This window comes from Haliaeetus albicilla, chromosome Z (genome assembly GCF_947461875.1).
Source record: "Haliaeetus albicilla chromosome Z, bHalAlb1.1, whole genome shotgun sequence".
NCBI lineage: Eukaryota > Metazoa > Chordata > Aves > Accipitriformes > Accipitridae > Haliaeetus > Haliaeetus albicilla.
Genome location: NC_091516.1, coordinates 68,774,463 through 68,802,170, shown reverse-complemented (window position 1 = coordinate 68,802,170; position 27,708 = coordinate 68,774,463). Strand labels below are relative to the sequence as shown.

Here is a 27,708-nt window from a genome sequence, read left to right as displayed (position 1 = left end):
AAGTAGCAGGAAGAGGCCTGTTTTGAGATGTTTCATTGTTTTGGTAATGGATGATTAGAGAACACCAAGATATGTATTTTTAAAGAATTTGATTTAATAACAGTATCAGACATTGCGGATTATTTTTTTCCAGTGTAGACTGAAGAAATGTGGGTGACAGTCTAGAGGACAAAACAAAAAAGACTGTAGCAAATGAGGCTTAAAGTACCAAACAGTGCAGACAGCAGCAGAAATAAAGGCAAGAGTTTGCATGAAGGAAACCCTGGCAGACAATAAACTCAGTGCCAGCACTGGGATAGAACAGCCCCATAAAAATAGTACCATGAGCCAAAGCAAGAGCATAACGAGGATGGTCATGGCATCATCAATGTAACCGAAGAGGAAATGACCTTTGGGGATAGTCGAGGCTTTCTTCACTTGCTTCGATTCATTTTGGGTAGCACGTGCCCACCTCCCACACTCAACATGCACTGTCGATGGCAGCACCAGTGCTGCATCTCCGCCAAAGGCTCTCATGCTGCTGTGCTTTACTGTAGGTGGCTGCAGCGGCTGCCAGCTGATGCAAAGGAAAGCCTTTGTTTTCGCCAACTCTAAACACCAGGCAAACTTTATGCTGAAGTTTCTATTTGGTTCATGCTATCCAAACACAGACATATGCCATGGGGCATGCACAGGGGACTAAAATCCACACAAATTATACTTTAAACCTAAATCTAGATTTGTCACCTTGAAAAGGCTCTTCCTCCTTATCCTCCTGTTGTTAAGATGCTTACCTTGCTGTTAGATCAGCGGTCATGTTAAATCTGCATCCAAAAGTTTGTGTCCATAGACATGGATCCAGCTTTTTTCTGGGTTTGCATTGAAATGAACATCTTCTCCTCTCCCTGTCTAAAATACACTTGCATAAAACCTGATCATGATGCTGATCTAATCATTTTCCTGAAGGATTTTTCTATTACCAACACATGGAATAAATAAGGTGGACTACAGAGAAGCTATTAATGACTCCTTTTAACAAGCCATAACAGAATCACAAACATTACACAAGAGTGGCACTTCCTTCTGCCTATGCAAAATGAAACTGAAATCTCAATGCGAGCCCTTTATTTACACTGAAACTTACATTTCTGATAAAAGTATAACCATGTATGAAACTAAATGACAAAGTAAAGCACACAAATATATCAATGAGATTAATGAATAGCATCTATTATTAGCACTTAAGTGTAGCAGGCAGGATAGCAACTGAACATGCTGAAGTAGAAAAGCAAGCTGAGTTTCAGGAATACTGTACCATATATATCCTCATATAAAAAAGAAATAATTCAAAGAGTACCTCAAGACCTCAAGTGTCTTCTTTCATTTTATGATCACTGAAATTTTCTTTTGGCCCTCATGTTACAATCCTAGAGAATTGCAAATACCCAATGCTGCACAGCACTTTGCATTTTGAGTACTACTGAGGTCAACAGGACTTTTAGGCTGCATTAGTATAGGGTATTATATATTATATAGATTATGATATATAATATCACTGTATTTCCTAAACACACTCAACATTGTTTATACAGCTGCTGATTTTATGCTTTCTGTTTGAAATTTGAACGCCAGCACACAAAATGTGAACAATTTGCAACAGCACTTTCTGAAATATACATAAACAGCCACCAGATGGCAATAAAACCCAGCTAATAAGCAAAGTTCCACTTTCCGCGATGTTCAAAATCACTTTTGTTGCCTTCCTTTCTTACGGCTAGTGGACACACAGCAAAAATATCCACTCCCGTAATTCAAGTGCTATTCACAACTGATGAACACCTGAAATGAAAACTGGCAGTGTTTACATATTACACCAATAAGAGTGAGTTCAGTGAAACAGTAGATTGATTGCCCACCATAGAAAAACATGGCCCAGAATTACTAAGTATTCAGCATAGTTCCCCTGAATTGCTGTAAAAACTTTTCACAATATTCCCAGTTACCACCATATCCTTGTTGTTTTTCTTCTTCCTTATTTATCCTCTTAGTATTTGCACAAATTTAGTTAGACTAAAAATACTAATCACCGTGACTGAGATCAATGCCACTTTATATCCTTCTTTTCTCACTATTTTTTAATTTTCAATACACTTTCAGTGTAAGTGCTGACATTGAGATTTACAATACACACTATCACCTGCTTTAGCTGCTCTCCTTTATTAACAAGAACTTCATTATTCTGAAATGTATTGTCAGGTGACATATGAGCTTTTTTTTTTTTCTCCTTAAAGACAATTGCCTGTTTTTTTCCCATTACGTGTGATACCATCAAACACATCTCATTTTGGTTATTTAATGGTTTTACTCAGGTACATATGCAAGAATGTATTCTTGTTGAGTATATTGTCATGTACATAAGACATTTACTTCAGTTTAAAAAGGAAAAAAAAATCAATTTATGTAAAAAACCCTATGCTGCTAGATGAGAAAAACTCCAGAGCTTTCTCAGACTCACTCAGTTAAGCAAAAATTGCTAGCCAGGCTTTATTTTCAGACAGAACTACACACAGTCATGCATAAAACCAAAACAGTCACATTGAATAGCTCTGCAACTGATATATGACATATATGAACTTTGCCAGGGTGTACCAGCCAAAGACCTTGCACTGGGACTTCTTGTTCTTCAGCAACTTTTCCAAAGAATATTTCTTAAACCTCTTCATCACTCAAGGTTAGTTTCGTAACTATTACACTGTCTGCTGGGAAAGGCATTGTGCTGAACTACCAAACTGCATATTACATTAATCAAGCTTGTTCACTTTTCTAATGTTTCATTAATTTGGGCCACTTGGATCTTCTGCTCAGCTAATTCCTCATCTCCTCATGTAACAGCAGAATACTGAGGGGGTTTTGCTCCTTATCCAATTAAAAAAAAAAAGGAAAAAGAAGAACAAGGTGAAAAAAATGCTGAAGTATCTTGTCATCTCAAACAGTAGGAGACATGAACCTGTTGGGTGATTTGGGATTTTTTGCACTCCTCTATTTCCTCAGCAGAAAAATAGGACTTTCTCCCTTTGCAACCCTTCCTGAGGATCACTCCTGTGGTTGCTGCAACAATTAGTTTGTTAAACCACTTTACTGAAGCCACACGAGGCTTGCTGACAAACCCTGGAGGGGAGCTTAGGCTTGGAGGTCTGAGAGTTGTTTGGCCTTAATGAATGAAAATATGTGACAGCATCATTCGTCATGTTTTCCATAATTTAGCTGCTCAGCATTACCCCTCTCTGCACTGCAGCACTTAATAAGGCCCTTAATGTCCCCTTAATCAGGCCGTACTTAAAGCTACTGCTCTGCTGCCTTCTTTGTGTGACTCTTTTCCCTAAATATATTAATAGCAGTTTCAAAGATAAAAACTACTGACAACTCCATATGTTATACAGTAGCAAGCTCCTTCCTTGGCTGATTTATTTAAGTGGAGAAGTTGCAAAAATTTCTAAGCTGTTGTTGAAGGATAAATCAACACCTCTATCAGTGAAGCATTACATCTTTTGGGACTCCTTCTGTGCACCAGTCACAATCAATCCAAGAAATATATCTGTGTGTCCCTTCGCCAGAGCACGGAGAATTTTTCTTGGTCAAGTACTCAGCAAGGGCCATAGGTCATTAAAACTTAGCATCTATTTTCCTTCTTCAGTAGCTATTTTTAATGCTTACCCATGTTGGCTGAAAAGGCAGTAGATAGCAAACCTGCAACTCAGATTTAGCCACCCAGATGTCCAAAATTTAGTGTAACACTATGCTACACATGAAGGTCCTCTTAAGGAGTTTAAAATGGGAGGTATGGTAGTTTCTGTCTTCAGTGTGAAGGTGATTTTAAGCATCCCCAGCAGACCAATGAAATAACAACAGTCTCAGTAGAGCATCATCTTCAAACCTGCTCAGCTAAATTTTTTTTTTCAATACAATTTTGCCAACCTGCTGAAAAAGACTCTTCTTTTGCAATCTTCACAGGGTGCAAGGTTAACTCGTGGAGGACACTTAAACCCCTATGTATTAACAACTTACTGGTCAAACGAGATTACCCGATTTTACAGAAACTTCAGGGAAAAAAACAGTCTTAAGCTGCATCACTGATCTGAACATGTGAATGCCATTACAAATTTTGTTACCTAGTATTTCCCTTCTTTGTAATTTCCATGTTCTGTATTCTACTTTGTTGGTGATTTCAGTGAAATGTGCAGGACTACATCTGGAAGAAAGGTTTAATCTGTTGGAGTAAGAGGAAAGCCTGAAGTGTTTCTTCCACAACTTAGTAATCATGTCATCATCACAGACAAAAATGGGAGTGAAGGAGAAAACACTAATGCTACTGGCTTCATTGTATGAGTTCATCTAGATCAGTGCTGCTTAGATCACCTTGGGTCTTCATAAAAAAGCTGTTCATTTAACGAAAGCATTCATCAGATTAAAAAAATGTCCCCAAGTTATCACTAACCCTCATATGTCACCCAATGTGATTGTGAAAAAGTATGAGTCACTACAAGTGAGCAAGAAACTCACAGTCCAGTAAAACAGAACGCCATTGCCAAAACCAGTGGTTCCTGGAAAACCAGAGAGAAATTCTAACTACATGTTTCACTTAAATGCCTTGCTCTGGAATTGAATCCAGGCAGTTCTGCTAGGTCCAAACACAGTATGTATGCAGAATTAAGCATCTGAGAATGAGACTCATAAGCAACATTACACTGAATCCACAGCTATCTGTGGTATCCCACAAATATGTCCTGAGGGCACAGATCAGTATTCTCTCGCTGCTGCATAGATGCTGGGTTGGGGTGGCACGGAAACGAATCTGCTTGCTTGGGATCCACACCCTGGAGACAGGAAAATTTCAGATGGGGTAAAAAAAAAAAAAAAGGATACATTTTCTGGCACGTCAGGTTGCATGAAAAGATGAGTTGCACACACATTGTGCCACACAAATGGAATAGTACAGATTTCCCTGCACAAATTACATTTGGTATAATTTCACCTATCTGCCTAGACCACTTCCTGCTTTTATATGGCCTTTATATGAAAAAACACACACACACACACACAAAAAAAGCCAAACCCACAGAACTATGAAAAACCCAAAAGAACTCTAAAGGCCAGTCCCCTGTTTCTTAAAACCAGAGTACCCGAGAGGAGCTCAGCAGTAATACTGTCAATTAGAACAGCCTGCAGACATACAAATTTTCAGATACGCTACACAAGAGTCACTTTTGGGGACCCTACTGCCCATCATTCCCTAGTGATGCCCGAACCCTGCGAGCATACAGCCCCGTGCCAGGGTCTGCGTCCAGTGGGAAAACCCAACACGAGAAAGCACTGCCATCTGCTAGATGGCTGCTACGAGCGGAGCACGGACAAGGAGTAGCCTTTCCTTGCAAACTGTCCCAAACAAATTCGACATGCGTGTGCCCAAGGACATAGTTTTCGCACAACCAGAATGCTATCACAGCATAATTACGATCTGTTTTCCAGTTGTGTCCCTGAGGGCTGGTGGCCAACAAATGCCCAGTTTCTGGATCCTGACCAGCTGGAATAAGAGGAAGACCAACCTGCTCAACTCCGGCAAAAATGATCCATGCAAAACTTTCTAATAAATCTTTGAGGTGCCCCTGAAGCAGAGTGTCTCAAAGGACAGGCAGGAATTGGGCAGGGACTTTCTCATGATCACAGTTCTGCCTAAGCTCCACTTATGGAACCTAAATCCTAAATCCTTTCTCTCATTCAAACTTGGCCCACCCTGTGGTACACAAGATGCACAAAGGAGCTGACTGTGAGACAAGTGTGTGGCACAACATGTGTGCAACTCATCTTTTCATGCAACCGGATGTGCCAGAAAAGGCATCTTTTTTTTTAACCCATCTGAAGCTTTTTCCCTCTCCCGTAATTTCCTCTTTACTCTTCTCCAGCTCATAAGTACTTCGCTGTGACCACTTTACCCACTAACACTAAAAGTTATCAAAAATCCTTAAAATGCCCATGCTCAGTAGACCATCCTGCATCGCTACGCTCTTGCACTGTCCTTTTCTGTCTGAGCAGCTTCACACCCTGAGGTTCCAGCACCAAGCCACGTACAGCTGTCAGCCCCACAGCCATCACCCCCCTGCCATTTCGGTTTTGGCTTGGGCATGAAGGCTGACTTGCTGTACTGAGCACCCTGTATATCTCTGCACAGCTTGGAAATCCTCCCCACAGAGCTGCTGAGCCAACAAGGCGTGCACAGTGTCCATGCCTTCACTTTTTAATAGCACACACCACCAAGAAGGAGAGAGGCGTTGCTTCCACATACATCACTTAAGGGGCCAGAAATACAGAGAGAAGCGTGGCTTCCCCAACAGTGTCAACCATCATTCTTGTTGGTGAAATGTTTATCTCGCTAATAAAGGCAGATTGTATGTGCTTATTAGTTTAGCTCAGAAAGTTGAAGTAAAATAGATGGTCTAAAAGAGAACTCAGCTCGCCTCGGGGTCACTTTCTTTCTAAAAATACTGCCTTACTAAAGGTCTGAAACTAAGCTAAGGAAGAGCTGGTGTGCTGAAAGCTGGTCTGTTCTTTTTCCAGACTATAAATTAGTCTAATAAAAGATATTACCTCTCCTAGAATCCTTGCTTACCAAAAAGCATAACAGCTTATTTCTGGAAATAAAATCACAGTATATAACTTTCCACTTTGAAACAGAAAGCTGATGGGTGTTCTTTGATGAACCAAAAGAAAGGGGAATAAAACCATGCTCAGTTTTCTTACAAAGCTTCAGTCCAAATATTTTAAAAATCTTTCTTCTGCTTTTGCTGGATGTTGGGAAAGATCCTGTGACAAAAACACAAACAAAAAAAACCAGGGACTTTGTATAGCCACACCTATTACAAGATTTCTCTGCAAACTGCTAGCAAGAAGAGATGAACATGGAAAGAGAGGATGCAAAAGCAGTATTAAGAATAGAATGGTGGAGCACGGTCCTTAGTACCACCATGACCCAAGCGTGAAGCCTAGGCCTGGTTTCTCTGGCAGCAAACCTTACCAGAAAAAGCTGCGTAACATGTTTTGCTTCCTGGGCTCCCAATATGGTTTGTGGCCTTCTTTATGTTGTAGCTTAATCACTCCAAGGTCATTTAGATTTCATAATCTTGCCTTTTCTCATATCCTTGCCAAAGACCTTCTAGGAAATGTTCATTAAAATAAAACACTGAGGAACAGTGGCTATCTTGCATTTTTCAAGGAATACGTCTTTACATGGTTTTTATACGTAACTATGAGCCTGGGCCAAGGATGGAGGCTCTGCAGCTATGGCACACACCCCAAAGAGACGGTTTCAACCTAATAGGGAGCCTGTGTAAGGATAAAATAGGTGTGAGGCAAAGCCTAGAGTCCAAGCTCTGCTGAACCAGCACCCGCTCTCCACAGTGTCAGCTCAGGTATCTTTGCAGCATGCTTTGAGAAGAAGGAGTGCCCTGCTGAAATACTGGGTGGCTCTGAATAGACCCAGATTAGCTCAGACACAGTCCCCAGCTTATCACGGTGCCAGCCCTTCTGGCAGGAGATGGAGGAGTTGGCAAGCGCCTACAGATGAAGTAGCTGCAAGGCAAGAAAGGGGGAAACGCCTTAGGGGGAGCAGGGAGGGACAACAGGGACAATCAAACCCAGTGCAGGACATGGCCACGTCCCTTCTAAACTATGTTCAGTATTCTAGCTCTGGCCCCTGTTTGACTGTCCATCGTCACCGCTGAAGTAGGTATTTCAAGCACATGCTTATATATTACTGACTGCAACTGTAAGCTTGCCCTTTGGTCATGTTTGCCAGGAGAGATTAGCTTAAATACGTGTTTAACTGTTTGTTTTCTCAGTTTAACAGCACTAGCAATTATTTTCTCAAACCAAAACTTGCAAATATTCAGTTTAACATGATTAATACATAACTCAAATTCTGTTTTTAATAGTAAGTACACCTCAGAACTCAAGTTACTCTAAATGATTACTTAGCAAATCTTTATAGTAAAAGAAAAAACAAAACCCTAACTAAAAACTGCAAACAAAAAGTTCCAGTTTGAATACTTTCATTACTTACAGTATGTACCTTCTGAAAAAAGAATGGTCAGAAATGCAGCTCTTTGTTGTGCACGTGCTTTCTCACTAACTACTATTCTGCAAGGATACTGGTATGACCGGGCAAAGCTGCTCCTAGCTCCTAATTCCTTCAAACTCAGGAACCAGTTTCACAAACTCCAAGTTTCTTTACATCATTGAGGATAGCATTCTCCATTATAAACCAAACCCAAAATATGCCTACTCAGTAAAACTTTCTTTTCTCTCTACCACAGCACTGACAGCTGAACAACCATTCCAGTGCAGATGGTACCAAAAGGAAGGTCTGTAGACATCCCTCTGCATCTAGGACTTTTGGAAGCAGCTTCTCAGAGTTGCAGTGCATAGATCCATGTTATTGTAACATGATGTTGCATCTCACCACCGTTCCACACCTTAATGTGACAATATTTCACAAATGTAGCCTCATAACTGATACGAGGAGGGGAAATTTTATTCCTCTTATTTTTATGGATGGCTTGAGGATCAGATATAGCAAACGATTACCAGAAATGAGTCCGTTAGGAGGACTTTCTAAGTACATTTCACATTTTCCATTCATTCACTGCATGAAATACAGAAACCATCCTGGAGCATGCTTTTTGTTTCCAAGATTCTCCCTTTGATATGAACACCTCAGCCACCAGACAACGGGTAATGTCTGCTTTGACACTCTCTCTAGACCATTCTCTGCTGCACAGTGAAACAGCTTCAAAAGGAGGGGCAAACAGTCTCCACCCCAAACCAGATAATATATCAGGATGCTCTATAAGGAGATGGGAGAAGAACCTGGAGCTTCCTATTAATGCTAGTTTATTGATTAATGATTCAGGAGAGCATTGCGAGCTTTTCTGGCTTTGCTTTTAGAAAAAGTAATGACCGTTCTCAAGATCATTGTGCACCACACCCATCTTTGCAGGTTTATCAAGTGCACAGTGAGAAGCCAAATTAGATAAAATCACTAAAGAGACCAAAGCAGAATAATTCCTAACCTTTGGATTTTGGGTGGTCTTCAGCATGAATGTACTGTTTGGTCACATCAAGGCTGGGACAGCTCTGGGCATGTAGAAAAGTGCAAATCTAGGCACCCAACAAACTCCCAAACAACAAAAAATCCTCCAAGGCTGGGTGAAAGCTCATCAAGAATTTTTAGAATATTGATTTGGGGCTTGGTGACCTAAATTCTGCCCATTTCTACATCCACATCCTTCTACTAGATCTCAGCCTGCACAGCAGTCTGCGACATAAAGGATTATGTCTAGGTTGCCTAAAAACTCCAGCTAAGATCTGAACCGTGTGGACCTCTCAGAAGCAGAGCAGAGCATGCTGACACCATGCAGTCATCGATACTGGAATAGCTAAGTTCAGATGAACCAGAACTAATTTACAACATTTTCCAGGGAAGATTCTCAGGCAATGCAATCTGTATTACCCAGCAGGCCAGGATATTTTTTTTCTTTCTTTCCATAATTTTCCAACAAAATTTCCTCTCCTCTTTCCATTCTTTCAACCAAAAATAAAACCCCAAAACAACTGCAAAAAAAAAAGAAAAGACAAGTCATACCCAGTTTCAGGAAATGGTTTGTTAAATGAGGTCTAATCTTCATCTCTTTCTAGAGGCTGGAATATTGCCATCCTCCTTGGAGATACTGACTCCAATAAAAGACAGAGCATCACCTTCATGGTTTTCGTCAGCTAAAAAAAAAAAAAAAAAAAAAAAGATTTGGACTTAATTTTTTTCAAACTTTATGCTGACTTCTATGCAGAGTCTATCACATACAAGGCCTGAGAAATGTTATTGGAGGCTCCTGACAAATAATAACCACTCTAAGTGTGTACGAACTAAGTCTTCACTGCCTATTGTTGATCTAAATCATAAGACTTGATCATCTTTGCATTCAATTTTTTAAATCCTGATTCAGGATCTATAAAACCTTTAATACTTAACTAAAGGACAGTTCATTTGAAAAAAATAGAACCTCCTGAAAATTAACTAATATTCACAGTTAACTAGACAGCTGAAAACAACTGCTCAATACCTCTTTTAGTTACACTTCACAGCATGTTCTCCATTTAAATAGAAGCAGAATTAATTTTTTTTTTTAATTTGATTTTGACACAAAGGCTTCACCAACGGTTTGCAGAAATGCACAAGCAAAAAGGCTGGTAAAAGGCAGCGCAGGCAGTTCACCCCGTTTGCCACAAGATGGCACGAAACACATAAATTACGAGGACGACAATAAAATTAACAGTATACTATCAGAAATATTTAAAAAAAAAAAGCTGCAGAGACTGAATGTATGTGTGACTTTTGGCAGGATGTGGGAAATGCATGAATACATGCACATACAACATCCTTCTGCAGAACTGCCGACCTAAAGTTTACTATTCGTAACACACACTTAACCAAATTGTGAGCCTTTTCAAAGACTCCAGGTTTAAACTCCATATAACCATATATATGATGCAGTGATCTAGAAGATGGCTGGAAACAAGCCGGCGTGGGACCAGAAATAAGAGCAGCAAAGAGGTGGTGGGTGGCACTTCTGGTGGGAAACAGGCTCAGATTTAAGGCAGGACAACCCGGGTGGGAGAAGGTGGTCAGCGGTGGGGAAAAGGGCTGAGCAGTGGGCACCCACCCAGGCTGAATCGCTCCCAGTTAGAGACAGGGGTAGCAGAAAGAGATGGGCGAGTGGGTGAGAGATGGGCAGGAGAGCAAGCGCAAGTGGGCAAATGGCAGACTTAAAGAGAGATTTTTGTATAAATACATGTACTTTGTACAAGACACCAAGACAAGAGATTGTTTCATTTCCGTGCTGATTTCTGGGCTGTTCTGGTGAACTCAAAGCTCTTTTCTGAACTCATCATGTCTAAAAGAGTCTGCTAGAGGTTGGCTTCTTACCTCACCTGAATCAGAGACTTTAAGTTAACATACCAAATACTTCCAGATTCATAACAAAATCTTGTGATTCAGGAGTTTACAGCTGTGCCCACAATAACCAACAGGATGCAACATGGGAAACGCTGGTCCCAATCCATTCTCCTTCCCCAAAGGACACAGAGGTGAAGGGCTGCAGGAAGGATATTCATGTTTTAGGGAAGAGATAATAGGGACAAATTAAAAAAAAAAAAAAACAGAGGAAACTTTCCTGACTGGGGCGCTAGGAAAAGGTGGGTCATTATTTCAAACAAGAGCAGATCTCAGCTCAGGTGCTTTGGGTGCATATATATGTGCATAGCACAGAGTGAATATGAAATTGATTTTTTTTTTTCACCAAGCTTTAACAGGAATTTAGAATTAGTCTGGAAAACTGGGTCAACTTTCATGTAAATCAGCACATCCGATCACTCAGGTTATTTTGTAATTAACTCAGAACAACAGCATAGCAATATATGGAAATTAGAGAGCTTCAAAGATCGTGGGATTTTGCATGACACGGGTATCCACATGTCACACAAATTTCAGTGGACTCAGTTCTATGTGTTTGGAAGAACATCCAAGAAAGGCTCGACCATGCCTGCAGCCCTCAAAAGTTGCTCCAAATTGCAGCTGTCTCACTGTTGCAATAAAAATCAGATTTATTGGTGGCATTCTCAACATGTCCAGTAAGCCTTAAGAAGCAGAGCTACCATCCACTGCATTTTCCTCCAGACAGACATCCAAGAATAGGAAAGAGCTGTCTGCTGCTCAGGATGACGCATGGTCAGGACTTTTAAGTGTCTGCAAATTGGCAAAACCTAAAGTCCAAGAAGATGACCCGCAAGTTCACAAAGGGTGTGATCTTCCTAACAGCGTACTCGTATGAAACGCTTGGCGCACATCCCACATCCCAACAGCAGCTGTGGTATTTTTAAGTTGTGTGTCTAGAAATGGATCGGCGAAAGACAGGAATCCCAGTGAGCAGGGAGGCCAGTTAGGGCTACAAGTTCTGCAGATGATATATATACAGGGGAGGTTTCACAGCAGCTGAGCAAATTGTTTTATCCTTCTTTGACAAGCCTGGAATGGCCAAATGCAATCAATACACAAAACATATCACACATTATCAGAAAATAAATGAGCACACACCGTACCCCAATTATGTAGGAAGGTCCCCTTCCTTATCTACATAAATACAAAAAAAAAAATCCACACGAATATCCACTGGGCTAGCTAGATTTGGGTCTTCAACTTCCCAGAAAAGGCAGCTTCATCTGTGCTCTTCATCATCTCTGCAGATTCGCCCTGAGAGAGGTGGATGGTGACAGCCGAGCCAGAACTGGAAGGACAGGAGCTGTGGCCCAAGCTCCGTGGATGGAAGCTGCATCCCATCTGGCTGCCAGCTTTCGCACGTCCTACAGCAACCGCAGGCCACCGAGTTGTGGTTTCTATGACTCATGGAGGACACGGTTACCTTCTAAATTGTAGAAAAGAGGAAGAACGTGCAAATAAACATATGCATTGCACCCACTGCATCTGAAGACACGACTGCGACAGGAAAAGCATTAGCAGAAGAGGAGTTACAACCGACCCCTCTGCTTCTCTGGCGAGTTATCTTTTTACGGTTGGACTCGGTGATCTGAAAGTTCTGTTCCACCCTAAATGAGTCTATGACCGAAGGAAGGATGAAGCCTTACCACAAGATGGTGCAAAAACATAAAAAGTCCCCTAACACACCCGCAGGACACAACCGAACATCTTCGTCATAAAAAAGCATGAGAACCTCCACCAGGTGTCACGTCAAGGGAAAAATGAATGACTTTTTTTTTTTTTTTAACTTGAGAAAACCAGGGAATACAGGCATACGCTTTGAAAACTTTTAACTGTCGGTCCGAACTTTCAGCGCTGCGTCTCTGTGCCACCGCTCCCCGCCCCCAAAGCACAGCGGCTTGGGGAGGAGATACCCACCACCATCACACCAAAACCTGGGGGAAACTGCAAGAATTACCAACGCAGCGTTTAGGGGAAAAAAAAAAAAAAGAAAGAAAGAAAACGAACACGAGAGCGTTTACCCAAGAAACGGGGATTAAAGAAAAAAAAAAAAGCGGAAAAGTAACCCCTCAAACGGGATGGGGGGGGGGGAGAGGCACTGCCCCCCCGCCCTTGCACGATACCCAAAAAGTCGAGTCCCAAAAGTCGGGGGAGGGGGGTGGCCTGACCCGCTGCAGCGGGGGCGCGGACAGTCCCCGCCTACAACGACCGGTGGGCGGGGCGGCGGCGGGGCGGCGCATGCGCGTTGGGTCTTGTTTGTCAGCGGGCTTATAAGGCGGGACCGGCGGCGGCTCCGGTAGCGCCTTTGTGGGGAGAGAACCGGCAGCAGCGGCCGGGCCCCCCCGCCCGCCCGCCCGCCCCCACCCCGCGCCGGTTGGGCTGGGGCCGGGGCTCCCTGCCGTCCCCATGAGCGCGTTTTAAGGTACGTGCTGCCAGCGTTGCTCTTTGCCCTGAGGGGTTTGGGGATTTTTTTTTTTTTTTTGAGGTGGGGGACTCTTCCTTTTTGTTTTTTTTTCTTAAAGTCTATTTTTCTACTCTTTGCTATAAAATCATGGTGCTGGGGAAAGTAAAGAGTTTGACGATAAGCTTTGACTGTCTGAACGACAGCAATGTCCCCGTCTATTCCAGCGGGGACACAGTCTCAGGAAGGGTCAGTTTAGAAGTCACTGGGGAAATTAGGGTGAAATCGCTTAAAATCTACGCCAGGGGACATGCGAAAGTGCGTTGGACGGAATCGAGAAATGCTGGATCCAACACTGCCTATACACAGAACTACACTGAAGAAGTAGAATATTTCACCCATAAGGACGTCCTGGTCGGCCACGAGAGAGGTAAGGGTCCGCCTTCATAATGCAATTTGGGGTGGCTTTTTTTTATTCTTTTCGGGAAAAGGATGCATCTTTGCATCCCTGGTTCTTTTTTAACGGATGCAATTCGTTACCTTCCTGTTAAAGCTGCGGGAGATGGATCTGCACCGTGCCTGCAAGCAGGGCTGTGTTGATCTCCCTGCCCTTCAACACAAGCATTTATTAATACTTTTTGCTTTTTTAAATAGCATTACCGTTTTGGGGTGGGGTTTTTTTTTTCCACTAGTAGCATTAGCAGGATTTGTCCCTCCGTGGGGAACATCGGTATAAAATCAAAGCCAGATAAGCAGTAAACGACTTCACTGGCAGCATCCAGGCAAATCCTGAAACACAATGAAGGCATAAAACCAGACTTTTTGACACATGGGGGGTTCTGCTTTCCGGGCAGAGAATGTGATGGGATTTTTAAGGATGGCTGCTTATTGGCCGCTAATAGATTCCCCGTGGCTTATTTTGACATGGCTATCGCCACCCCACGTGTAATTTTATATTTATTTTTTTGTAACCTTCTCCCGGGTAAATCTCTTTCATTTCCCTCGCCCCACCCCTCGGGAAGGGTCGGGGGGGGGGGGTGTGAACAGCCCAATTTAAAGATGTGTCCAAAAAGCCCTGATGGCGAGCAGTGGGGGGGGGGGGGGCTGGAAGGGGGTAGTTTGCGGTATGGAAGCATCCCTCCCTAAAACTGGGGGAGGCGAGGACCTCCTGTTCTCCCCCCCCTAATTAGTGCCGTGGGCTGCTGGGGGTCCCCACTCTACGGGGTGTACACCCCCCCCCCCGCAGCAGGCAGAAGGAGAGCAGCGAGGCCCGGGGTGTGTGTGTGTGTTTTTTGTGGGGTTTGGGGGTATTTTTTTTTCCCCCCGAAGTTCGCAGCCTTTGTTCGAAGCGGTTCAATCCTGTTTGGGACCGGTCCGGGGGGGGCGGGGGGGGTGCGCCGCCTGCTCCGCGCAGATTGGCCGCACGCGTCAGGTGGTGGCGATGACTTAATTCCCTAGCACAAGAAAATAATGTTAAAAACCGGTTATGTAATTTCGGTGCCGCTTGCTTTTCCTGGTTGGGTTTGGGGGGTTTTATTATTATTTTTTTTTAAATAACGCCTGTTTACGGCGGGGATGGGATATTTCCCCTTCCTTTTGGGAGGGGTGGGGGGGGGGACCTAAAATGTTAATTTCTCAAGAGCTCTGCCGGCAGCAGCGAGCCCATTCCCGACCGTTTCTGACAAGAACGCTGCAGCAGAGCTGGGGGGGGGCTCTTTTTTTTTTGGTGTTTTAATTGACACCTCCACAGCTCGCTGAGGGGGTGACTGAAGTGCCTCAAACCCCTCCTCACGCCGCCGCCGCCTCAGAAATCACTCGCCCGAGCGAAACTCCACGCACCTCCGGGTCGCGGGTGACAGAAGGGGTGCAGAGCCTCCGGTGGTGGTGGGGGGAGTCGGGGAAGGGCCGCGTCCCGTCAGCCGCTACCGGCGCCCGCCTTTCAATAACTGCCCCCGGGCGCCGCTCCCCGGACCTGGCGATCCTAAACCCGGCCCCCCGCCCTCCCCCTGATTGGCCGGTCGGGGTTTGTTGGCCCTGTTGCTAAGGCGATACCAGCCGCTGATTGGAGGAGCCGTTGGCCGCGGGGCGGGGAGGGGAGCAGGTTCCCCTGCCCGCACAGCCGGCGTGCGCCGGCAGCGCACACCTCCCCCCTCCCCCGGGGGCGGGGAGGGAGCGCTCCCCTGAGGAGCCGGCGCGGGGGGGGAAGCCCCTCTGTGAGGGCGGGACGCCCTGCCGCCAGTCACGTCCCCATCGCCCCCCGCCGCCGCCCCACACACACACCCCGGTAACGTCCCCGGAGGGGTCTCGGCAAAAGGCGGTCGGCGCCCCGCCTCCCTTCCTTCCCTCCCTCAGCCGGCGGGGAGCGGAGCTGCTGAGCGAATTGCGGCGGGTGTAACGTATACCGTATGTATATGAGCGGCTGGCTGGGGATCCGCTCGCGCCGGTTTAGGCCGGTCGGCTCCTGCTCCAGCCTGGCCCCTGATTGACAGCTCAGCACTTGTTTACCACAGCTCCGCCGCGGCCGCCCGGCTCGGCGGGACTGCTGAGCTGGCAGAAAAGGGGGGGTGGTGAGGGGGGAACTTGTCTGTGAGGAGGAGGTGGCCGTGCGGGGACAGGGAGCCAACGCCAAAAGCCACGCTCCCCTTCTCTCTCTCTCAAAAAAAAAAAAAAAAGGCAAGCCACCCTCACGCTAAACACATTGTCTCGCCATTTCGGCGCGTTTTCCTGACATGTATTTCGTGACGCTGTGTGCTGAAGGTGCATTTGGTCGACAGCTTGCTGGTGGAGGCTTTTTTTTCTTTTTTTTTGTTTGTTTCGCCTTTTTTTTAAAGATTTTTGTCGGCGTTTGCGGCACACGACAGGAAAGGGAGCATCGGCATTTCTGTAGGACAATGGGAACTTAAAACCCTCCTGTGTGCCTGCCTACCTCCATTAATGCTTCAGACCATTAAGTATAAGCGGTTGCTTTTCGCACTGTCTCCCTATATCCCCTTCTATTATTCCAGCCCTTTTTATGTGCGAGGTGCTCAGTTATTTTTCTCTCAACTTTCTATTTTGATGGAGTCAGCATTTTTCTGCTCTTACGGTAATTATGTCAGAATAAACTGCAGATTTGTTGCAGTGCTTAAAGGCGTACAAGAAATCATGACCATAAATGAAGGCTGGCTTTCTGGGTGGAACCAGCAAATACCTGGATCTCGCTGTCCAAGCAAGATCAAGTTAACCTATCAAAAACCAAAAAGTTTAGCTCTAGACAGCATTGATTGAGCAGCTTGCCATTTTCTGTGCCTCTGGTACTTTCCAGGTGGTGCTTGTACAACCTTTTTTTTCCCCTCCCCCCCCCCTTTTTTTTGTGATTAATTTGTGGGTACTCTTGCTGGGCAGGAGATAAAAGGAAGTTGAATTACTAAATTTAATCTTACACAGCAGACTTCACGCAGATTGCTTAATGGTGTTAAAGAGCCATCTCTATTTCATTTTAACTAAGAATCGCAGTGGAAAGCATGATTTCCATTACAGGTCTTGCAGACGGGCCTTGAAATGGCAGCAGTTACAACTGTGTCAGTGTCCAGAGGCAAGATCATAAATGAAAGCAAATTAACCTCTGCTTCTCTGTAAGGTGAATCTGGCAATCTTGCCTACTCTTCTGTAGGTAGGATTTGTCCATGCATCCAGTAGTTAATGCAAAGGGACCAGAGACCCTTGCACCACGTTCTCAAGTGCAGTAATGAGTGTGTAAATCCTTTTATTCTGAAAGAGAAGCCCATGTAATGTACAAAATGTGTACAGGTGGAATAGCATATTGGGTTTTTTTCCCTCCTAGATGATGACAATTCAGAAGAAGGCCTTCACACCATCCACTCGGGAAGGCACGAATATGCATTCAGCTTTGAGCTTCCACAGACGTAAGTGCCTGCATGCAGTCCTCGTGCCCTGCTGCCCACCCGCCTGAGCAAAACTCCTGCTGTGGGTGAAGGGGAAACCTTTTCAATGGTAGTAGGAATTGTGCTCTGACATGCAGTGGAGGACATAATCTCATTAAACTGAAGAGGTTGCTTTTTTAAACTGACACACGCTTGCTTTTCGTTTTATTTCCACAAACTGGGAGCTCATTGCTGCCCAGTTGCTCACTTCCTTTTGACCAAGTCTTACTGACTTACTAGGTCTTCCAGTATTTTACCCCTTCCCAAGAGGAGGAAGAGGAATGTGAACCATTGCTGGAGTACTGCAGAGTGGCTGAGATACCTTCTAATCCAGCCAACAGTTTACTGGAGCCATGTAGGCTAGCAGAACTAGAGATAAGATCACAGCTGAATTGTTTGGGCTTAGTCTGGAACAGATGTGGCAAGTTTAGCTACCTTTGAACAAAAGAGGAGGTTGTTCTAGTTTAAATAGGTTGTCTGCACTCAGGCTGGCCTTTATGCAGAAAGCCTGGATGGGAATAAGCAGAAGGATGGGTGGATGAAGCAAGAAAAACTCCAATACCTAATCCCATTTGTCTCAGCAGAGGTGAAGCAGGAGTGAGAGCAGAAGTGTTAAGATAAAGATTGTTTCCACACCCCCCTGAGTCTGAAATGTGTAATGTAGACATTGTGAATGGGAGATTTATACATAGAGGAGTTACCAATATGGAAATGAGCTAAAAATACAAGTTGCAATAAAATTAAGTACACTGGAACAGAGGGAGTCTCGACATGGATGGAAGAAGGAGCCTTTTGCTGTAAAAGGCAAGCAGTGAAGTCATTAAGGTTGAAAAAATTTGGCAGTGTTATGTGAAATAGCTCAGTACCTAATATTAAAGCTAATAAACCATCTGTTTATTAGAGGTGCTGGTTTTAGGAGAACCTGCAGATGATCAACGCTTCTGCGGGTCAGTTTGAAAGTGAATAGCACCGGACTTTACAGTAGATCTTACAGGAACAGCGGAGAAGACATGTATACATGGAGATTTTTAAAGACAATTTAGCGTTCTGAAAATCTCAACTACAAAAAGAAAGAAGGCTAATACTGATCTTTGCTGGAGTTGGAAGGGGCATTTAAATACAAAAAAAAACCCACCAAAACATTATACACGAATGTGAAATGCCTAGCTTGAAGTGAAGCAGATAGCCAGCAAGATATCACAAGCATTGGCCAAAGCACAGGTTCTTTGTTTAAGTGACCTGAAAGAATAACTGTGAAACGAGCTGTTAATAATACTGAAAAAACAAAGGCTGGTATTAAAAGGCTGAAGTTTGACACTGCTTACTTATTTGTTATTTTGTGCCCATAGAATACTTCCAAAATTTACTTAAACTGAAGAGCAACAGTGGAAAGAAAGGTGATGCACACTGGCCTTACTGATTTTTGCCCTAAAGAGTATGGGACAGGATGAAATATTAGACTGATTAGAAAATCCTTTCATTTGGATTATTAGGGAGATAAAGTAAACATCTCAGATGTGCAAGGCTAGTAGTATTCCCCATGGAAGATATGGGAGGTTTGCAAATAATTTAATTTATATATTATAATGTATTCAAAACATAGTATAATAGAAGAAAATGACTTGCGTAAAAATAAGTTACAGAAAACTACTGTTAATTGGAGATAAATGGAATATAAAGATCTTCTGTCTTTCATTTTATGATGTTACAGGAAAAAAAGGTGATGCTGAAAGGTTTGGAGATCCTTTCCACATCGTTTTGCCTCCAGCTCCCAAAAAGGACTTCTTTCATCTGTCAAAAGTTCAGAGCAGAATAGGCTTGATGTTTTTATGTATATATTTGCTTATAAATGTACAGCCCATATACAATATAAATGTTTTAAGCTGGTCTTGTCAGGGTAGAGGAAGATTAGAAGGTACTCAAAATAGCCTCTCTCTTCAGAACTCAAAATACTTACTCTGCTTAAGGTGAAACAAACTACAAAAGTGCTGAGTTACAGCTAAAATTAACCTGACACTGAGATACCAGCCAAGTGGACAATAGACAATGATTTACAAAATATGGTATCCAAAACAATAATTGGTTGATGCTAATGCTCATTTTAAGTTGGTAGTCATAATTTGGCCTTAAAAGGACATGCTTTACTCCAGAATTGAAAGTGGCCTCTTTAAGTTTAAAGGAACTGTGTACCCTCCTGGCTTTTTCTAGTACAATTCTTTAATTGATTTTTAAAATCTCTGCAAAACTATAGTAGGATGAATTGCAGATAATTTTTTTTCCTCTGATCTTTAATCTTGAATTTTGCTGAGGGATGGAAACTTTGCAAATAAGTTACGCTGCATTAAATACTATAATGCATTAAAAATGCCATTCTACATACTAATCCCTGATCTGATCAATTGTATCATTATTGGACAGAAAGACATTACTCAATTTTGACCTTTGTGTCCTGCACAGACCACTTGCTACCTCATTCGAAGGCAGACATGGCAGTGTGCGCTATTGGGTGAAAGCCGAATTGCATAGGCCTTGGTTTCTACCAGTAAAATTAAAGAAGGAATTTACAGTCTTTGAACATATAGATATCAACACTCCTTCATTACTGGTAAGAATTGACAGAATTACTCATTCTTTGTTTCTGGCATAAAAACAATGAAGTATAATAACTGAAACAATATCCACATCTAATTTTACTTAATATTTATTTGCTAGTGTAGTTACAGCTGATCTTTTAAGTATTACATCAGTTCAGCAGCTCTGTAACTACTGGTATTTTGAAAGCTATGTTTTCCTGTACTTGGAGTTTCTTTACTTCTAAGATATGTAAAAAGGCTTTGTCAATTTAAATTGGTAATACTAAATTGTAAAACGTCATTGAGAATGAAAATTCTGAGAGCTGTTCCTCTTTGATTTTGAATAATCTGTGGAAGGAACAGTGAAGTGTAAAAGAATACTATAGTGAGAGACTGCTAACTTAAAAATGCAAAGTAAAAAATGTACTGGCCTGCGTAATTGATAATCTCCATATGGATGGTTTTCTACCAATGGGGGGAAATTATCACAAATCTGTATAATTTCTGAAATGTCATTTCATTAAAATATTTTCAGTATCACATCTGCTTTCAATGAGGTTCTGATTTCAATTCGGCCTAAAATTCCTTTTCTTTTTTTTTCTCCTCCTCTTCCTCAAATTCTAATCCATGGAGGGGGAAAAAAACCTCAAAGTCCATTGAAATAGGTTTCTTGTGTGTATGGGTGAAAAATCAGACTTGCAAAGGGACATTGGCCTTGTGCAAATTCCATTAAAATCAAAGGACTCCCATTTGACTTCAGTGGTCTTTCGATCCAGTCCTAAGTCCTGAAATAAAAAAATAACGAAGTCTGTTTAATATAGATGAAATGGGGTCATTCCAGAGCAGAGGAAATAGCAGGAGTCAAGGTTACAGTACTTTAGCTTAGTTATTGTTTCTGAAATGCAACGTACTTGAGAGATGTTCTAGTTTACTGATAAATGAAAAGCTCTGCTAACTCTTTCTTGGGATAATGTAGGCTGTAAAGCCTTTTCTTAAGTTATACAGTATTTATGTGTAAAAACTGTTTTAAGTCTGACTGTAGTATGGAAATGTAGCAGAAAAAGCAGTGTTAATGAGTAGTGGGATTAGAATAAACCTTATATCTGCACAGTGCTGTTTAAATTCCTTGAGGTTTTTCTTCCTCCAAATAAAACTAGCTATGTATATCAAAATAATAAGTATATTATGAAGATAACTTTTTGTGCTGATCAAAACAGATAGAGATTCATGGAACTCTTAATGAAAATGTGCAATGTTGTTCTTTTCTTGCAGTCACCCCAAGCAGGCACAAAAGAAAAGACTCTCTGTTGTTGGTTTTGTACCTCAGGCCCCATATCCTTAAGTGCCAAAATTGAAAGGAAGGGCTACACCCCAGGTACGTAACAGAAGTAATTATAGGAAATGTTTTTCCTTCCCTTTTAAAACAACAGTTTGTGCTTGCTGCTTTTATATAAATGAAATATTTAAACTGTTCTTACACCTCAGTCTGCATTCAGCAATTGTCTTGATATTTTCTTAACTGTGACTAATTTTGTTAACTAATGCTAGCTGTGTCTCCACTTTGTTGAAGGACATCTGCTTCTATGAGACCTGTGCATTTTTCTTTTAGATTTGCTCGTGGTGGTCCTATTCCTGTTGGCATCAGTGGATGTTTGTGAGGGTAGAGCATTGCTAGCAGCATCTAGTGCATTATAACAGAATGTGGCAATTCGCTCTAAGCTGCCTTGTAAATGTAAAGAGAATGTGAAATTCTGTTCTGTTTCAGGTGAATCAATTCAGATCTTTGCTGAGATTGAGAACTGCTCTTCCCGTGTGGTGGTGCCAAAGGCAGCCATTTACCAAACACAGGCATTTTATGCCAAAGGGAAAATGAAGGAAGTCAAACAGCTTGTTGCCAACCTGCGTGGGGAATCCTTGTCATCTGGCAAAACAGAAACCTGGAATGGCAAACAGTTGAAAATTCCACCTGTTTCCCCTTCGATCCTCGACTGTAGTATAATCCGTGTGGAGTATTCACTGATGGTATGTACATTGGATGATGTGTTTCACTTGAGCATGAGTAGTTTCCATCATTTCTTGCAAATTGCTAACAAAGCGTTCTATGCCAACTAGTTACAAAAGAAATAGATACCCTATTATTAGTGTCCTGACAGGAGTTCTGTAAATAAATTCAGTTTAAATCATGCATGTTCTTAAAACAGTTATGGAGTGCCAGCTGAGCAAACGTGTTATGAGTAGGCAACAGTTCCATGTGAGGGGTCATGTTAAGAATCCTGAGCTGCTTTTGACTTGGGGAGCTTTTTTGCTCCACAGGGGCATTGGCCCTAAAACAGACAATGAGAAACTTAAGTTCCTCATGGAAAATGCTGTGGAAACTTAGTCTAATCATTACAAAGTGTTTATACACCTCTTTGTTGTTGTTGTTCTTTAGGTATATGTTGATATTCCAGGCGCCATGGATTTATTCCTTAACTTGCCGCTGGTCATTGGTACCATTCCTCTACACCCATTTGGTAGCAGAACATCAAGTGTGAGCAGCCAGTGTAGCATGAACATGAATTGGCTTGGTCTGACATTGCCTGAAAGACCAGAAGGTAACTTGACAATACAAATCCCAGTCAATTTGCTAGTCTTGTTTTGATTTTTGTCTGCTTTATTCATTGCTATCATGCAAACAGATCCAAATTATATCCATCATAATAAAGCCCACAGGAAATCCTTTCTGGGTGTTTCCTTGCCACCTGCTTGTTCTCTGTAGAAGAACAGAGTTCCCTCCCTGCCTTCGTCTCTCAAAGACAAGCAATGAAATGCCAGCTGCTTGGAAGCTGGCACAAGTGAAAACACGGGATGCCATTGTACCTGTGCAGAATTAATTCTGCCTCCAGTATCCCAATTGCATCCTTGGTTATAAGGCATTGTAACCTGTCAAAATAGGAGTTTGTGTCCTTTACCAGCCTTAGTAGCCAAGGCTTTGTGAAAAGTTAATGTAATTCATTTCAGTGGGAAATATCCCTTGTGAAAGGAGAAACTCTGTGTCTCCTTCCCTTTGTTTTCATATATCTAATAAACATCCCTTTTTTATGTACAAGTCCCAGACTCAGGTTTGTGGAGTCCAGAGGAAGGCAATGTTACATCATTCCTACCTGTGCAGAAATTTAGCATTCTGGGTATGCTTTAAATTTCAAGGGGATAGTTAGGCCACAATAAGCAGTGATCAGTCTGCTCTTGGATTTGAGCATAACCTTACAATAAAACAAAACCGCCTACCCTCCTTTTCATGTTTAATAACTGTTAAAAAGTCACTGAAATAATTTACCTACCGATGGTACATTTTACAATGATAGAAGTTTAATATTTATCATGTTACATATTTTGACATGTGTTAAGAACTTGTTGTTTGAGCTGCATGTGCCTTTTTCCCTGCAGCACCTCCTAGCTATGCAGAAGTGGTCACAGAGGAACAAAGACAGTCCAGCCTTGCACCCATAGGTGCTTGTGATGACTTTGAGAGAGCGCTTCCAGGACCATTGTTTGCATATATCCAGGAGTTCCGTTTTCTGCCTCCACCGCTCTATTCAGAAGTAGGTACCTCAGACAGAATATGATGATTAATTCACTGCTTTTCTGAATTCTGTCTTGTGGAATAAATGTAGAAAGCTGTTTCTCCTTCCTAAAACTCAGGAGAAATCATTAAAATGATGAGTAAGGGATAAGGTGACTTCATTTTGGCAAAGTGCAGGTGGACTGCATCAAGAGTTTTCAGGATTCTTCACAGTTCTGATGCTTTGTAGAAATTTCCAAACTGTTGTCTACCGTCTTAGCAACTTCATTAAAATCTTACATTACATATACAATATATTGTATTGGTTAACACCAACATTTTGGGTCTATAGATGCACAGCATAGTAATGTTTTTCAGCTTTGCTTTCTAAAACTACTGTGCATTTTTGGTTCTGTGTGTGTAGTGCCTTCAGAGGTTCCATGTGGAGAAGTTACAAAGGTAGTCTTTCTGACTTCTCCAACATCCCTGCTTGCATTTTTAATTCTGTGAAAGCCACTCAATAACCATGACTTAACTTCAAAAGCTTTCCATCTCCATATTTTTCAGGAAGAAGCAGTGGTATCAGAAGTTAAATAGTGTCCTCTAGCTATGTGTTGCCTGAATTCACCCTCTGATTTTTTTTTCTTTTCTGCTCCTGAAGCAGTAATCTGCTACTGAGTGGGCAGAGAGGAGCATGGTTTTTGTGTGCTGGAGACTTCTCTGAGGACTCTTCCATAGCTTAACCCTAGAATACAACTCAAGTCCTTTTCATTTTAAGTACTTAAAGATTTAGAAAGAAGGCTTTTTTGTCCTCAAAAAAATGGTTATATAAAATCAACTGATAAGAATGTGACTAAACTACATACTGTACACTTCAACAATTCTTACTATCCAGTTTTGGAGACTGAAGTTAGCAGGTTATTCCCCTTCTTCCTTTTGTAGAAAGGAAGAAGTAAGGTGTGGAACACATGAACCTCTAAGACATTTTATGGGGTGTATGAAGATGAATTACTTGTAAATTAAAAGTGGGATGACTTTTTACAGTAAGTTTGTGTCTTTTGAAGCAAAACATCTTCTGAAATCAATTAAATATTTTAAGTCACATTCCTAGTGATGAGTTGTCTTTTTACTGTCCAGTAAACAATTGAAGATTCCTGTGCTACTAAAGCAGATTTTTTCAGGTTTTTTTAGTTCCTTGTGCTTAGCCTTAAATTACCATCAACCTGTAGTTTAAAATTTTCCACCAAGTTACTAATCTTTCATTCAAAGTTTTGTATAATTGACTAGAGGTTTTTCAGTTATTTTAATAACCTTTGGATTGGGAATGGCATTTATCACTATGATTGTCTTAAACTTGTCAGTTTTGGTGGGGTTTTGTTGCGATTGGTTTATTTCTAGCAATTGACTCTAAAAATGCCTTGGGTTTTTTTGTTGTTTTTTTCCTATTTTGGTTAGATTGATCCAAACCCAGATCAGCCCACAGATGACAGACCATCTTGCCCCTCTCGTTGAAGGAATCCGTAAAAAGCTGACTTGACTCGGGTTTTGAATCATACCTGCCGTGTTGAAGGTCAAGGCATCATAGTGGAGACACACTTTCAAAGAAGTGGTTTTGCTCTTGCCTGTATGGTGAATAAGTGAAAACAACCTGTGATCATGCTCTGAAGCTTACAGTATCACTGTAGGACTGCTCCACATGCTTGAAGACCTGAGCTTTCCCACCTCCCTCCCACTCCCCCCTTAAATACTGGCACATACTAGGAGCAGCCTTACTAACCTACAGTCATGTGTGTCAAAACACTCAAACCACATTGTAAGAGAGGGATGGTTTCCTCTTAATGGTTTGGAAATTTGCACATGCTCATTGCTTACGTTGTGCGGTTCAGTGTCACTACAGCTTTTTCTCATTTATGCCAGACTGTTGTTACCCCCCTTCTTGTTTGTGGTCCGCACAATAAGGAGCAAAACAAAGCTTTGGCAAAAAACAACAGCAACAGACTTTGACAAATGCACTGACTTTTCTTTTTTTAATTTAATGTAGCCTGGACTTTACCTGCATATGCACATGCTCAGAATTGTCCTAGTAGGCTGATCATGTATCACCTCTTCAGCTTGGATCCTATTGTGGATTTATTTACAAACATCAAATGCCTTCAAGCCAATTCTTCTTGCTGTATGTTTTGCAGCCTACTGTAGTAGATAAGCAACAGATGTGGGGATAGGGTGGGGGGTGGAGAGCTGATAGAAACTAATAGACTTCATCAAGATTGTATATCTTCCTGATTTCTTTTGAGAATTTGTTGCCTTTCTACTATTACCACAAAGCAGCATTTTGTTACAGACTGCCTAAAAATCACTTAATCTCAGGTGAACTCATCACTTGCCAAACTGTTGGAATGCTATTTGTTTTGTTACGTTGCACTGTTGAGTTACTTCTCTTTCGTTTTGTGTTTGTGTTTTGTTTTTGTTCTTTATTCGAGAGGGGGATCTGGAATAGGGACATACACAAAAGTTACAAAACCCACCCACATTCCCATTTTTCTTTCTACATTACAAAAAAAGGTGTTCAAGTTGTGAAGCTTTAAAAAAAAAAAGGCACAAATGAAAGCAGCACCAGCAGCCACCAGCTCATCCTGAAAAGAATTTTAAAAGGAAATAGTCATACACTGTCTAGGTTTCATAGACAGATTGATATCTCAAGTAGTAGGGATGGGAAGGGAAAGTAAATTTATTTTTATATATAGTTACCTTATCACCAAAAATTCTATATGTAATGAGTCTCTAGTAGAAAGTATATTTCAAACTGCAGGAAAAGCTTGGACTATGCGAAGAGCTCAGTTTGTGCACTTTGTATTATCTTCAGGGTTTATGATACTGTAAACATAGTAAGACTAGAAGTAATAATTAAACTGGGCAAGATCAGTGTTACCAGCCATACTCAGTTAGCTAGAATTGCTTTGATGATTGCATCTTCTGTGGTACTCTCAAGAGCTTTAAAACAAACAGAACAGTGAATTTTACCATATTTTCATTCAGAATGCAAGAAATTCCATGGAAAGAGCACTCGCCTTTGAGTGTGCCCTAAGGAAGAAAAGAGTGCAATGGAGCTATTAGATGTGCTAACACAAATAACAGCACTTACATGCTAGAGATTTACAACAAAAGTCAACTTTCCTTTTCAGAAACCATGTAACACAGACCATTGACAAAGGGACACGCTTCTGGTGTTGATGACTTAAATCAAGATGTAATCCATCAAGTATCTATCTCCTTGTGCAATAAAAGAGCTCAGAAGGGAGCGGGAGAGGGGAGGCTGGTGTTTCTGCGTGGTGCTCGTTCTTAAAAACATCTGCCTTGCTTTTAAGGCTTCATAAATGCGACAAAGTAGGCTTTTCCATAAGTGGCCTTTATGAGAACATGAACAATAATTCATGTTTCAAAAATGACAACAGGGTGATAAAATATAAATGAGTCGCGTTTTAAGTGATTCAGTTAAAAGGCTTGGGCTTTGAGCAAGAATATTGGACAAGAAGGAGATTGGGTGATGTCTTAGGTTATTAGGCCAATTTTGTGAATGTCCCTTCCCTCTACCCCCTCCAACCAGACAATTTTAAAAGCTGATGGGATCGTTGGCATAAAAGGGCATTTGGTGGTTTTACTTTTTTTTCCTTTTTTGTTACTTTAACAGACTAGGGAACAATTGCTGATATACATAGCATTAAAGTACTTACCACAATATAATGGAAAACTGCATATGAAGCAGGATTGACCAATATCGTAGTAATTGACATGGCATCACAGCCTTTGTGATTAGAGTGAAAAATTCTGTAACTTTTATCAAATAAAGACTTTATGTTTAAATTACATTGGTAGTTGTTCAGAGGCATTACTCTTCCACAAGTATTGGTCAATTCTCAGCATTACAAAACATGAGGTTCACAGCTGTAGCCCAGTATTTGATATAGAATTCTGATCTGAATTAGGAAAAAGTAAGTAAAATCCAAACATTAGAGAAACAAAGTGCAATATTAAATGTTTGCTTTATAGATTATATTCTATGGCTGTTTGTACTTTTTTTGTTTTTAGTTTTGGTGCTGAATATGTCCTTGTAGACTCTGTTTCAAGAAAACTATGTGGAAAACAGTTTAATTTTTCCTATTGCTCTTCCTCGTGGAAAATAAACTTTTTTT

The 27,708-nt window shown here is 41.8% G+C and overlaps 1 protein-coding gene and 1 long non-coding RNA gene across 2 annotated transcripts; one reads left to right on the top strand and one right to left on the bottom strand.

Moving 5' to 3' along the window:
• On the bottom strand, positions 1 to 15,410 carry LOC138683836 (uncharacterized). The gene is made up of 4 exons (XR_011323290.1): positions 15,321 to 15,410; positions 11,045 to 11,180; positions 9,674 to 9,804; positions 1 to 1,818 (listed from the first exon to the last, which is right to left on the bottom strand). It is a non-coding gene; the product is annotated as an uncharacterized lncRNA (long non-coding RNA).
• Positions 13,400 to 27,708, top strand: ARRDC3 (arrestin domain containing 3). The gene is made up of 8 exons (XM_069776674.1): positions 13,400 to 13,911; positions 17,305 to 17,386; positions 19,862 to 20,009; positions 21,250 to 21,352; positions 21,743 to 21,999; positions 22,409 to 22,571; positions 23,404 to 23,558; positions 24,974 to 27,708. Exons 1-8 carry the CDS (start codon positions 13,632 to 13,634, stop codon positions 25,028 to 25,030), a joined length of 1,245 nt encoding a protein of 414 aa, XP_069632775.1. The 5' UTR covers positions 13,400 to 13,631; the 3' UTR covers positions 25,031 to 27,708.

What these genes read in the sequence shown, in the direction of transcription:
- ARRDC3 (XM_069776674.1), top strand. Translation starts at nt 13,632, where the DNA reads ATGGTGCTGGGGAAAGTAAAGAGTTTGACGATAAGCTTTGACTGTCTG. An exon ending in AGCTTTGAGCTTCCACAGAC is followed by an intron (nt 17,387 to 19,861) that starts GTAAGTGCCTGC and finishes TGTCCTGCACAG; the next exon opens with ACCACTTGCTACCTCATTCG. An exon ending in CTCCACCGCTCTATTCAGAA is followed by an intron (nt 23,559 to 24,973) that starts GTAGGTACCTCA and finishes TATTTTGGTTAG; the next exon opens with ATTGATCCAAACCCAGATCA.